The sequence below is a fragment of the Brassica rapa genome, chromosome A01 (assembly GCF_000309985.2).
Source record: "Brassica rapa cultivar Chiifu-401-42 chromosome A01, CAAS_Brap_v3.01, whole genome shotgun sequence".
In the NCBI taxonomy this organism is placed as follows: domain Eukaryota; kingdom Viridiplantae; phylum Streptophyta; class Magnoliopsida; order Brassicales; family Brassicaceae; genus Brassica; species Brassica rapa.
This window is the reverse complement of record NC_024795.2, coordinates 22,744,871-22,757,784: the sequence shown is the minus strand read 5'-3', so window position 1 is coordinate 22,757,784 and position 12,914 is coordinate 22,744,871. Positions and strand designations below refer to the sequence as shown.

The window sequence follows — 12,914 nt, the reverse complement described above, 5'->3', positions numbered from 1 at the left end:
GGCGCTACGCGCCGGGTTCCAATGTTGTTTTCTTTTTTGAATTCATTTAGTTTTATTTTTCATTTGTTAGTTGTTAGACCAATCGAGATAGAATTATTAGTTCTTGACAATTAGGAATTGAGAGCCTAGACCTAATAATGGATTTTGTGAGTGCATGTTAGGAGATCTCAGACATGGAATCCTTAGCTTTCGAAGGCATGTGAATGCATTTTTGATTCCTGCTGAGTGAAAATGTTAAAAGTTTTTGGTAATGTGGGCGATGCATTTTTTTGGTTTACGGTTTGTATGTATAAGAGATTTCTTTTTTTCTTTTTTGAGGTTCGTATGTATAGGAAATTTGTTTTTTTTTTCTTTTTTGAAGTTTATTGGTTTATCCTAAACGGAAAGTTGATGGTTTATTGGTTTATTGTTTTGTGTATAAGTTTGACTGAATTTATTTTGTGAAGGCGACAATGGCTACAAAATTTACAATTCAATTATTAAATGTTTTCCAAGCGTAAGCGGCGTAGAGAGTTGAGTACTTGTTTTGGTTGGATTTGTTGGAGCTTGGAGTGCAAGTTATTGTAATAAAAGGACGTGTTGTAATAGGAAAATTCATGTAACATTTATGTCGTGATACTGGGTTAAAGCAGGGGAAGATGTACTGTTTTTTTGTTAGAGCAAATAAACAGTTTTTTATTTTTTTTAATAAAACGAAACAGGATACAAAGCATCTTCCTCACAATCACCTAAGTTGAATTCTATTTCTAGCTTCTTTTTTTATCACCATAATGCAATTCGCAATGACTCTTTCTTACAGCTTCTAAGCTGCTGAATGCATGGCACAGCTCGCTGCAATAGAGACACATGAAGTCTCTCTTGACATGAATCATAATCCATGGTATAAGAGTAAATAAAAGTTAAGAAAATTCAAAGCTTTACAACAATGCTTAACTGACGAGTCTGAACCTTAAGACCGAGGTAAGTGAGAAGCCTTCTGGATCTTTTAGATACTCAACATTCGGAACAAAGAAACCATGGTGCTTGTGCATGTCTGCATCATCTTCTCCACCAGCTCCCGAGCACATTCACTTAGACAAAGAATCTGAGGCCTCTTCTTCTTCCGCATCAGCCAGTTCCTCATCTGAATCTGCCTCCACCTACTCATTATCACTCTTCTGTAACCCCAGGAGCTCCAGCTTCCTAGACGTATTCAAAACCTCAACGATTCAGATGCCACACATCAAGAACAATGATAAAGTAAAACCTTTTTGATGGAAAAATGATGAAAGTTTTTATTTTTTTCTCAGAAATTTTCATCTTATCTAAGCAAAACCGTTAGAGTAGAATTTTCCGACGAACAAATAATAAAATAGACAAAAAATATTGACCTTGCACTTGAGATTGTAACTGTGCCAATCGGAGCTGTAATGAAGCTTTCGTTCTCGAACAACATGTTACACGCGTTACATGTTAAGCCGGCATCTCAAGCCCTCTCGATTGATTCCAATGGCAAAAAGAAAGAGTAATGAACAGATCAGTCGATTCCAAATATAATCGTAGAACATACTTAAAACATACGAACCCGGCTGAAGCTTCTAAATATCGTTTGAGTCGAACTGTAGATCGGATCATCACTCTAACCTTCCGTGTGCTCTCATTGTGAAGGCCGCCGCTCAAGAGAAAGACAGAGGAAGGAACCCTAATCCCCTGTGGGTTTGTAAGGGGTCTACAAAATTTTGGGCTTAAATTAATAAAAGCCCAGTTAAAATAAGGATGTAGAAACCCGGCAGAAAGCAAAAATCGAGAGTACCTTAATGTGTCGACACGTGGCGCAGAATGCTCCTATCTCCATAGTGACGTGGAGGGCTAAGGTGAGAGAAAACCCTGCTTTATTATTATAGATAGATAGATAGATACTAAGACTTATAGTTTGTTTGATTTTACAAAATTAATTTTCCCACCAAAACTATAAAATCAAAATTTTATGTTAAAACTGTAAATTAAAATTAATTTCTGTGAAAACTGCAGAAACAAGTTTTACCGCTAAAATTTGAGAAAAACGAGTTTTCTCCCTGTAACCTCAAGTTGTAACCATCTTTGATAGCACCAAAGATATGGTCCAAATCAAAAGACTCTCTGCCTTGTTTCTATGTGGAATGATGAAGAAAAATGAAGTGTTAGAAGAGAAGTTTTGTTTGCTTTTCTTTCTCAAAAGATTTATGATTGTTTTTTAGTGTTTCTACTAGGTTAAGACCCGCGCCTTGCACGGGATGAATATTATATATAAATTATTTTTAATTATTATATATTTTTTACATATTATGAAATAATAAATATATATTGAATAATTAAAATTTAGTAACTATTACGTATAATTAAATTGGTACATATACTTAAATAAATTTTATTTATCCACACAAACAATTTTTATATTTTATATGTTATAAAAATTAAGTTTAAATGATATCAACATAGATATATAGTACATTTTTAATATTGACATCTGTTAAAAATATTTTATACTCATATTATTTTTGATCGTTTGTATTTCTTTATAACAAAAATTTAAATCATTGATAACAATAAAAAAAATATGGGATGTTTAATAGTTTTAGTAATTTATAATTTTAAGAACATTCAATGCAAAGTTTAAAATCTAAATATTAAGTTGTCAATAATTGTTCAAATGTTTATGAAAAAAATTCAAATCAAATTAAAAATTAAAATATTTATGTATTTTATATGGTATATAATTTATTTTTAAAAAAATATTAATATGCATATATATAATATTTATTAAATGAGACTTCCTACTTATGTAATTTCGTAATCATTTGTATCTTGTTATAACATAAATTTTAAACCATGGATCACAAAAAATTCAGTGAGATTTTTAAAAACTTTAGTCATTTATATTCATTTTTTAAAATTTAAAATATAACATATACGAAAAAATCTAAATTTTTATTATATAGTTAATGTGGTTGTTTAATTTATTTTAAAATGAATTAAAAATGATAGAGAATAGACTGATTTTTATCAAATCTTTATTATTCAAAATCATTAATTGTCATATATACTTTAGTCACATTAGGTAATTTTGTGATTTTTATTTAAGGAAACAACGAAGAACATTTATGATTAATTTATGCTTAGTTTAATAAAAATCTTATTATATATTTATATGGACCAACATATTTTTCTAAAGATTCTAAGAATGATTGTGGTGATGACATGTGGCTACAAAAATATGTCGTAATGCTTCTATTTTAATATATAGGGGATGTGTACAGTAACGTCCATATACACAAATAAGCTTAAAAGTGCACATCAGTAAAATGCTGTCACTTTTCTCTGATACATACAGTAACTTTCATACAGATATTTTCACATTCTAAAACTAGAAAGTTTGAGAAATGTACAGCAGCAATCACTTTTCTCTGATATATACAGGAACGTCTTCACATTCTAAAACTACAAAATTTTAAAATGTACAGCAGTCTCACTTTAAATGAGTGCCTAATTAAATGGTTCTTACACGAATAAAAAGAAACCGGAGAAAGAACGGTCCGAAACCCGGTTTAAGAACAAGACCGAAACGAGTAAAGAATCAAACAGTGACAATTTACAAAACCCTCGCCCCCAAATAGAAGACCCTTCCTTTTCCACCGTCGACGATTTTGAAAAGGCGGTAGCGGCGACGGCGACGGCGATGGCGGATCTCTTCCCACCTCTCGTGACGGCACAAATCGACGGAAAGCCTCCTAAAGCCGATGAGAAAGTTGATTACTCGAATCTCCCGTGCCCTGCTCCTTATGACGAACTCCACCGTGAAGCTTACAGTTCAGTATCTCATATCCACTTTTCTTGATAGATGAGTGTCACTCTAGTCTGTGCATTCTATTCTCCTTCTTAGAGATTTCACTTGTGTTTTGTAGAGATTACAAGTCTCTCCTTATGGTTTCTTTACTGTTTTGGTGAATCATTTTGATTAATGTTTCAATTGGTTTGGATTATTTCTTTGCAGTGTCTTTAAAGTCTGAAACTTTTGAGGGTTTACGTTTTGACTTTTCCAAAGGGTTGAATCAAAGGTTTTCTCTCAGCCACAGGTTAGTTACATTATGTTTACAGTTTTACTTGTAATCACTTGCGTTTATGATTAAGTCTGTTATCCTTTTTTTTATTGAAATATAGTGTAATGATGGGGCCAACCGAAGTTCCTTCTCAGTCACCTGACACAACGATCAAAATTCCAACAGCCCATTATGAGTTTGGTGCCAATTACTTTGACCCAAAGGTAGCATTTTTGGTGATTTATAACTTATGGGTAACAAGAAGATATGAGAATGACAAATATTAATATGCAGTTGATGCTTGTTGGAAGGGTTATGACTGATGGTAGACTCAATGCAAGACTGAAAGCTGATTTAAGTGATAAGTTGATCTTAAAGGCCAATGCTCAAGTAAGTGCTGCAACTGGTGAATGTGTTTGTTCTATGGTGTATCTGGAATATTGTATTTATCATCCTTTTTTTTTCTTTTTTTCCAGCTGACAGGTGAGCCACATATGTCACATGCGGTCTTCAACTTTGACTACATGGTGAGGAACTTCTTTCTGTTTGAAATTTTCTTATCCGTTTGGTTCGTCTTGAGTTTCTTCATCTCATGTTTGTGTAGGGAAAAGACTACAGAGCCCAACTTCAACTTGGGAACAGTGCTCTAGTTGGAGCAACCTATATTCAGGTAAAGTTGACTATTGTCCCCCTTGCAATTTTTTCCTCATGAAGTCAAATAGTAGATAGGAAAAGGGTTAGACATCTTTGCACTTAGGCCTGGGCATTTCGGGTATCGTAGTTCGGATAGGGGTTAGAGGATCCATTTAGTACTCGACCTATTTTTGGTTCGGTTCGGATAGTTTCGGGTTCGGTTCGGTTCGGATAGTAAATGTAGGAACCAAAAATATCTGGAAAAAGTTCGGTTCTCATTTGGATCCGGTTCGGATAGTTCGGATAATTTGGATAAAATATCGGTTATTTAGGGTAAAATATCAAATAATTAGGATGATTTAGATAAAAAATTTGGATATTTCGGATTACTTTGGATATTTCGGATAAAACTATTCGGATAGTTTTGGATACTTTCGGGTAGTTTGGATACTTTATAATAACTTAGTTATCCTCAACTATTTTCAGATACTTTTAATAGAATTTTAAATTAAAAATATATATTTAGTGATGTTATATGTATATATAATTAATATTTTTATATATTCGGGTACTCGTTCGGTTCTTGGTTCGGTTCGGTTATTTCGGATATAAAAATATAGGAACCGTTCGGGTATTTGAGGGTATTGGTCCGGTTCCGGTTTCGGTATTTCGGTTCGGTTCCGGTTCGGTTCTTCGGTTCCGGTTATTTTGCCCAGACCTATTTGCACTTATGCTCTCTTGCAGTAACGTAGTGATGAGAGATGAACCATAACTCGTTCTAATCATCTTTGTTTTGTCATGCTTAGTTTTATGGTTATAAGAAAAGTTGTCTTTTTGTTTATTTATTCGTTGTTCTCATTGTATATTAATAAATTTTTGAACAGAGTGTGACACCCCGTCTATCATTGGGTGGGGAAGTTTTCTGGGCTGGTGTGCCAAGGAAGTCGGGTATAGGTTACGCTGCAAGATACGAAACTGATCAGATGGTAATTCATCTTCTCTGTTAATTCATCACTACTCGTTTTCAAGCTGTATTGGAACAACACTCTAAACAGTTTGTGTAGTACCTATCATACTAACAACTATTCTTTACCAACAGGTCGCCTCTGCGCAAGTTGCTAGCACTGGTAATGTAGTTATGAACTATGTTCAGAAGATTTCCGAGAAGGTACAAATACCTTTTATCATTGAGCTCATCTTATAAGTTATAACCCTTTTTACAAGAGTGTAGAGATAAAACAAGACAACCTTCATTTTTAACCTTAATGATCAGGTTTCACTCGCCACCGATTTTGTGTACAACTACTTTTCAAGAGATGTTGTAGCTAGTGTTGGGTATGACTACCTTCTCAGACAGGTAAATTTCTAGATTGTAATGGAACTGAAAAACAAGCAATAAAACATGCGCATTGATTCTTATAATCTGTGTGGTGTTGTTTCAGTCTCGTGTGAGGGGGAAGATTGATTCCAACGGAGTTACATCAGCTCTCCTGGAAGAAAGGTTGAGTATGGGACTTAATTTTCTTCTGTCTGCAGAGGTAACATAATGTTGTGCCTTGTTCGTTCATGTACTGAGACTTGAACCGAAGATTCTTGTTTGAAAACTCCTTGATAGGGTTTTTTTTTCTCACAGGTTGACCATAAGAAGAAAGACTACAAGTTTGGATTTGGTTTAACAGTCGGCTAAGAAAAGAAGCAGCAGCACGCAATAAAGCACTGGCTCTATACACGCAGCGCAGATTGCAGCGGTTCAGCGGAGGGACTCGGTTTAAATTTATTATTATTTGTATTTCCCTCCCAAAATTTCAGTTTAGGCTTTTATGAACAAAATCATAAGGAAGAATGTTTGTGTTGTTTATTTTCTCAGTTTAGGATTTCTCTCAAAGGCATCCATTAAGAAAAAAGAAGTTTTGTTTTTACTTTTTTTTTTCTTTTAATACCAGTATCTTTAACTCATTACTATTACTAGGTCCGTGTCCGCGCTACGCGCGGATTGTGCCGTTATAAAATTTTTTTTTTAATTTAGTATAAAAATATCATTTGATTATTTTGTCATAAAGAACCAACAAAGTATGAATTGAAAAGTAGCTATTTTGTTGTGTTTTGTTTATGTTTTATTGATGATCTCTTTTAGTCTTAAGATGTATTTAAAACAGAACTTTTATGCATGTAAGTTTAATATTTTCAAAAAAATTCAGAGACTAATTAGAGTTGGGCATTTTGAATAGGATAGAATGAGAAATAAACCATGCATATCGAGATGAAGTGTTTATGTTTTTCTTTTGTTTATGTTTTTCTTTAGAGAAACATATATATATTTTTTAAATCATTGAAAACATGTCAACAGTGTAACTTTTAAAGTAGCATTCAGTATGAAACAAAATATTTCCAGCAAGATAAAATAATTTTACGACTCGAATATTTATTCCAAGAATCTTCTTCTTCCTCTGCCCTTGTCACTTTTGTTGTTTCAGCCGATGTAATCTTTCTTTTTATGACGTCCAAACCCCCTTTTGACGTATAAAAAAACACATGTATTCATTAACAAACGATAGTCTAAGAAATAGATCTGTGACTAACCATAATATATCAACACAATGAATGCTACTTTAATCCAAGAAACTGATCTGTGATAGACACCACACAAAATTTGAAACAGAGAACATCAATTTAAATTTATGGTCACGGCAAATGTACTCACCTGAGTCCTTGTAAATCCCTCCAACAAATTTCCAGGCTGTTTCTACACCCCACAAGATTTTTTTTAATAGAAAACACCATTAGCTGATGTAGATTTTTATAGAAGAAATATTCATGATTCTTGAAGAAAATCTAACCTCAGATAAGAAAATGTGACCGTGAACACTGAGAACTTCATGCTTTCCAGATTTTAAATCTTTTAGTTCTCATTTAATAATCAGAAACAAAGGATGACATAATAAAAAGAAAAGAAACAGTCTGACTTCATGTTTTTCATGTATAGTTACCATCACAATCTTCATCCCTTTGTTTCCGCTGTTAGGCTTCGAATTGTTTGCCACCTTTCGCTCTTTCTCAACATTACCCATATACGGCTCTTCTATCTCCTTTTGATACTCACTTCTTGTTTCATGACTTACTTCCATTCTAAGAATGTATGCGCCAACATCTCAACAATCACATATCAATACCGCATAGCATTTATGTAAAACATTCATTCACAAAAGTACACTTAACTTCTCTTTACGTTGTTCTGCCTCAGATGTTCCTTCTTCCAAAGGCTTCGTTGGTGCATAGTATAACTGAGGGTCTTCTTTCGTCCTAAAACAGCTGTCCACATGCAGTCCAACGACTCAAATGCAAACACATTAACATTACAATTTCTACCTAGTATGAACTTTCACTAATGTTAACTAATATTAGTAACTAAGCCTGCTGCTGTAGTAGTGAATAATATCAGAAACATCCAACTTTAGTTTGAATTACAGACGTAAGTTAAAAGTAAAAGCAATACCTAAACATGATTTATAAGAGTCTACAACTTGTTGGTTAATATATAAGTTCAGAAGATGATTTAAAAATTACAGGAAAGAAACCAAATCTCTTATTCAGAACACTTGGCCTTAAGCAAAGCATTTTTGCAAGTAACCTCGTGGTGCAAAGTTTTCACCTGAAACATATCCATTGTTAAACAAAGAAGTGAAGAACTGACACAACATGTGAGCAAGGAGTAGTAAGTTCTGGTTGCACCTTGTTTCTAGAAAATTTTATCTCCTGTAGAAAAATAAATGGTTTTCTTTGGTGCACAGGACCCTAAATTAAACCAAGATATGTGTGCAAACTGTGTATTCCTCCATGTACAACTCGTATATGCTTAGCTCAATTGTTTTACATTTTTTATTGATTAAAGAAAATACTTTTACATCTCATGATCTCAAATAAAACCAAAATCAAATCTAGTAATTAATTTAAGACAATGAGATCGCAAGTTAGAGACTTACAAACCCAGAATGAGATGTCAACCTTACTTGCCGCTAAACATGTTTCTTGAAAATTAAGCTCCTCTTTGAGTTTCAGAGTTAGTGATATCAAAGAAACTCTGTCTCATCTTGTGACCAATGAAGATCTTTTCATCATTCTCTCCTATTTTTATACCTATTTCATATGAAATTCAAGAAGTAAATACTGAAGTTCAAAACTGAAATAAACCCAAGAAGTACTCCTTTTTTACTGATAATTAATTTAAGACAATGAGATCGCAAGTTAGAGACTTACAAACCCAGAATGAGATGTCAACCTTACTTGCCGCTAAACATGTTTCTTGAAAATTAAGCTCCTCTTTGAGTTTGAGAGTTAGTGATATCAAAGAAACTCTGTCTCATCTTGTGACCAATGAAGATCTTTTCATCATTCTCTCCTATTTTTATACCTATTTCATATGAAATTCAAGAAGTAAATACTGAAGTTCAAAACTGAAATAAACCCAAGAAGTACTTCTTTTTTACTGATCAAGATTAAAGGGAAAAAACTTTAATCTAAATTTCCGAACCTCAAGCCATAAGGGACATATTAGTTGGCTTGAGCCAAAAGACTACATGTTGTTTGCCAGTCCCTCCGATCGTAGTGGTTAATAACACGGTCAGCTGTTTAGAAAGTTTTGAATTATCTGTAACAGAAAAAGGGAAAAAAACTTAGATTGGATCAACAGTCTAGAAATTGTAAAGATCTCCAGAAAATACATAATCTTGAAGAAAATAAAGACTCTTACCATGGAGATTCAAATCAAGAAGGAAAAATCTGAAATTAATCTCTATGATGCAGACATGAAGAATACTTAAGAACATGTATCTTTGGATCATGTATCTTTGGATTTGAGCGAAAATTTGGTACCTTTCGTTGCCGTACGTGCGTTAGGATCGGTGGCAGGAATAAGGCGTTAATCATTTCTCGGCTTTGGCTGAAATTTTCCACTTATACATTAAAGAACACCTGCAAAGAAGAAACATTGGCTTGTATTAGCCTTACTAAGCTTTGGGCAGAACATCAACACATAAAGTGATATGAAATTGCAGCCATACATTCTGTAAGTGAACTGACCAATTCCTGATTGCAGTTAGAGAAGCCAACCGGAGATCAAGGGCCCATATATATTTTCCCTCAAAGAATAGGACCCTGCAGGAGGGTTTTGCAATTCAATCATGGGAAAGATATACTTACCTCTCATTATGAGACTGATAACTCCCATCTGAGCACCTGTCACAATCTTATCTAAAAGGCTGATCAACTTCACAACCATAGCTAGAAGGATTTTCGGCCACCGGCACTAATAAAGGAAAAGCCGCCAGTTCCCTTCTATCAAAATAATAAGAAGAGAATGAACACCAAGAATGTGCATATCCTGGAGGACGCATCACTGTACCAGTCGCATGCCCCAAACTTATGCTCGGATAGTTTCCCCATGTATGATTTTGGAGTCACTGAATAGTTCCCAAGTGTTGTAGGATCTCTTGGATATCAGGTGGAAGGTTGAGAACTTCAAGTCCTACACACAATGACACCAAATCGTTACAAACGGTGAGAGTCACTGACATATAGGCTTTAAAAAATGGATTTGTCACCGACAAACCAAAAGAAAAAACAGGATCTTGATGACAGTTGTTAGATAGATTTCGGATGATGCTTATACCAGTCATATAAAAAAATATATAGCTCTAAACATGAGTCATGCTTCAGTTTCCTTTTGCTAATCAGTTGAAATTGTTCATTATCTGGTTAACCGTGATCTGAAACAGTTTAGATGGTGCAGAGATACAAACTGTAAGAGTAATAAAAATTTGTTGATGAATGATAACCTTACAGATTTTTAAGCCGAAACCACTTGGCAGTACATTCTGAGATGGTGCCCTAGAAGTGATTGTCACTTACCCTTCTGCAGCTGAAAACAGACAAACAGTTTAGAGGATTGTAAAATTGATCTTCTTGGACTACTTATAGGTTTTCTTGACAATCCCGTCATTAACTGAGGTGAGCATTCGTAAGTGTCAAAGAATTTCATACAACAGAAAACAAAGCATATATAAAGTCGAGGAAATGATTCAAGAGTTAAGTTTTAAACCAAAAAGCTTTCAGTTCAATCTAGGTGTCAGCCATATATATTACAATTCTTTCAAATTATTCCCCTGACTCCATCCAATCAAGAAAAATGATTCGAATTCACACACACTGACACACATAAACAATATTCTTATTGAATATTTAGAAAGGTATTCATATATATATATATATGTAAGCTAACTAACCGAATGAAATTTTGACTATGGTCTTCGGTGGTCGCGGTGGAGCTCCGACAGGATCGAAACACGGGTTACGCTTTTGACTATGGTCCTCGGTGGTCGCGGTGGAGCTCCGACAGGATTGAACGCGGGTTACGCTTTTGACTATGGTCCTCGGTGGTCGCGGTGGAGCTCCGACAGGATCGAAACACGGGTTACGCTTCTAAACTAACATTCCTTCGGATCTTATCCCTGCTTAAATAGAAAGGAGATTATGTGGATGGAAAACAGTGATATGATCTTGGAGTTATTTTTAAGAATCAAGCTAACATCAATGAATCACCCATAGAGAATCAGATGAAATTATTTTGAGCAGAATGAATAATGAATGGAGTAGACACAAACCTGATAAATCTCTTTGCTTTTGGAACCGTAGAAATTCAAGATTTTCCGGTGGATCTAACAAATTTCATGGCGATGACTTTATCTTCTTCTCCTATAGAGGAATGCGATTCTGATCGCATGAAAGATTGGACAAACTGTTTTAAATAGGAGTAGTGAAGGGAGATGCGAAGAGGTTGATTGAAGTTACGGAGATTGGAAAAACGCTTCAAGTTTCTGGAAACAAATTGGGGAAGGTCGCAAGCGTGAAAAGAAGAAGAAACCTAATGTTACGTGGCAAAAAGAAGGTTTTTTATTGGTTGTTTTTTTATGCTTACGTGGATAGGCTCAATGGAGCTCATATATCTCTTTTAGTATTAGTATAGATTTTATTTGTTTTTACAGCAAAAAGAAAATCTATTCAAATAATCTCATTTTTTAATTTTAAATAGAATTGGCAGTGTGAATAAAAAAAAATATTTTATAGAAAACAGATTAACATATATTTTACATATTTATTTTGTAACTTTTCTAATATAAATCAGTAAAAAGGTTGGGACAACAGCAAAAAAAAGCTATTCAAACAATCTCTAATTTTTTTTTAAACAGAATTGGCAGTGTGAATAAATAAATGTTATTTTATATAAAAAAGGTTAAAATATATTTTATATATTTATTTTGTAAATTTTCTAATATAAATCAGTAAAAATGTTGGGACAATGGCCAAATACATCTAAAATCTAAAACTATTCTTAATGTATTTTATTTGAGGATAATTTTAATTTTACCAAAACTTTCTACTATTTTTTAAATTTACTTTTAAAAATTAATTATTTTTATAAATATCTTAAATCGTTTATAAAACCAATCTCATCCATTAAATACTAATACATTAGCAGTAATCACTAAACCTTAAATCTAAATGTTAAACTATTTTTGATTAAACGTATTTTGAAAAGTTTTAACCGACTTATAGTATTTGAATCAAATTTCTCTTTATTTATTTTAAACAGTCTTTGTAGAAAGTATAGTTTTTCTCTAATGTATGTCTTTAAAAGTGAGTTGGAATTTGGAAATGGTTAGATGGGCCAAGAGACGTAATCGTGGGCCGAGCAAATGTAAACTTTTACCTTTTTTTTTGTAACACTGTAAACCAATGTTTTTAAACCCAACCCGGATACTGAACCGGACGACTTATCGGGTTGCTGGGTTATTGGGTCGACCGCGGATGAACCGCAGGTTAAAAAAATGAATTTATTTTTTATATAATAATATATTATCTATGAAAATAAATACATAAAAACTAAAGTTTAATATTTTTTAAATGTTTTCTAAAACATAAAATAATAGTTTGGATATGTATATATTTTATGTTTAAAAAGTATTTAGAAAACACTTTACTTTAGTTTTTATATTTTTATTTTCATTTGACATAAAATATCAAAAAATTGTTGAGACTATTTAAAATTTTATGTAACAAAATAAAAGTTATGACATCTGAAAAAATCAAGATATAAATATTATAAATATTTAAATGTCTAATGTGAATAATAAACTAAACTTCAAATTCAAAATAAACTAAAAGTTAAAGATC

The 12,914-nt window shown here is 33.1% G+C and overlaps 1 protein-coding gene and 2 long non-coding RNA genes across 15 annotated transcripts; 1 reads left to right on the top strand and 2 right to left on the bottom strand.

The window, feature by feature from the left end:
* Positions 1-27: 27 nt before the first annotated feature.
* On the bottom strand, positions 28-2,361 carry LOC117134296. Its single transcript, XR_004458538.1, has 2 exons — positions 1,371-2,361; positions 28-1,182 (listed from the first exon to the last, which is right to left on the bottom strand). It is a non-coding gene; the product is annotated as an uncharacterized LOC117134296 (long non-coding RNA).
* A 957-nt stretch (positions 2,362-3,318) lies between these two features.
* LOC103836762 (mitochondrial import receptor subunit TOM40-1) lies at positions 3,319-6,644 on the top strand. Of its 2 annotated transcripts, none has more exons than XM_009113058.3 (11): positions 3,319-3,824; positions 4,010-4,091; positions 4,177-4,279; positions 4,350-4,445; positions 4,532-4,582; positions 4,660-4,725; positions 5,573-5,674; positions 5,788-5,856; positions 5,962-6,045; positions 6,131-6,226; positions 6,304-6,644. In XM_009113058.3, exons 1-11 carry the CDS (start codon positions 3,695-3,697, stop codon positions 6,373-6,375), a joined length of 951 nt encoding a protein of 316 aa, XP_009111306.1. In that variant the 5' UTR covers positions 3,319-3,694; the 3' UTR covers positions 6,376-6,644. The 2 variants fall into 2 exon arrangements, with proteins under 2 accessions (XP_009111306.1, XP_009111313.1); XM_009113065.3 differs by having other exon boundaries at positions 3,333-3,824; positions 6,322-6,644.
* Positions 6,645-6,943: 299 nt separating this feature from the next.
* LOC103836751 lies at positions 6,944-11,634 on the bottom strand. Of its 12 annotated transcripts, none has more exons than XR_004449321.1 (11): positions 11,345-11,633; positions 10,967-11,191; positions 10,520-10,602; positions 10,354-10,435; positions 9,746-10,209; positions 9,558-9,656; positions 9,217-9,333; positions 8,943-9,096; positions 7,526-8,822; positions 7,390-7,431; positions 6,944-7,198 (listed from the first exon to the last, which is right to left on the bottom strand). It is a non-coding gene; the product is annotated as an uncharacterized LOC103836751 (long non-coding RNA). The 12 variants fall into 12 exon arrangements; XR_004449323.1 differs by lacking the exon at positions 10,354-10,435 and having other exon boundaries at positions 7,526-7,567; positions 7,676-8,822; positions 11,345-11,632; XR_004449331.1 differs by lacking the exon at positions 10,354-10,435 and having other exon boundaries at positions 7,390-7,425; positions 7,526-7,567; positions 7,676-8,822; positions 11,345-11,632.
* Positions 11,635-12,914: the final 1,280 nt, after the last annotated feature.

What these genes read in the sequence shown, in the direction of transcription:
- LOC103836762 (XM_009113058.3), top strand. Translation starts at nt 3,695, where the DNA reads ATGGCGGATCTCTTCCCACCTCTCGTGACGGCACAAATCGACGGAAAG. An exon ending in AGGTTTTCTCTCAGCCACAG is followed by an intron (nt 4,092 to 4,176) that starts GTTAGTTACATT and finishes ATTGAAATATAG; the next exon opens with TGTAATGATGGGGCCAACCG. An exon ending in TCTTAAAGGCCAATGCTCAA is followed by an intron (nt 4,446 to 4,531) that starts GTAAGTGCTGCA and finishes CTTTTTTTCCAG; the next exon opens with CTGACAGGTGAGCCACATAT.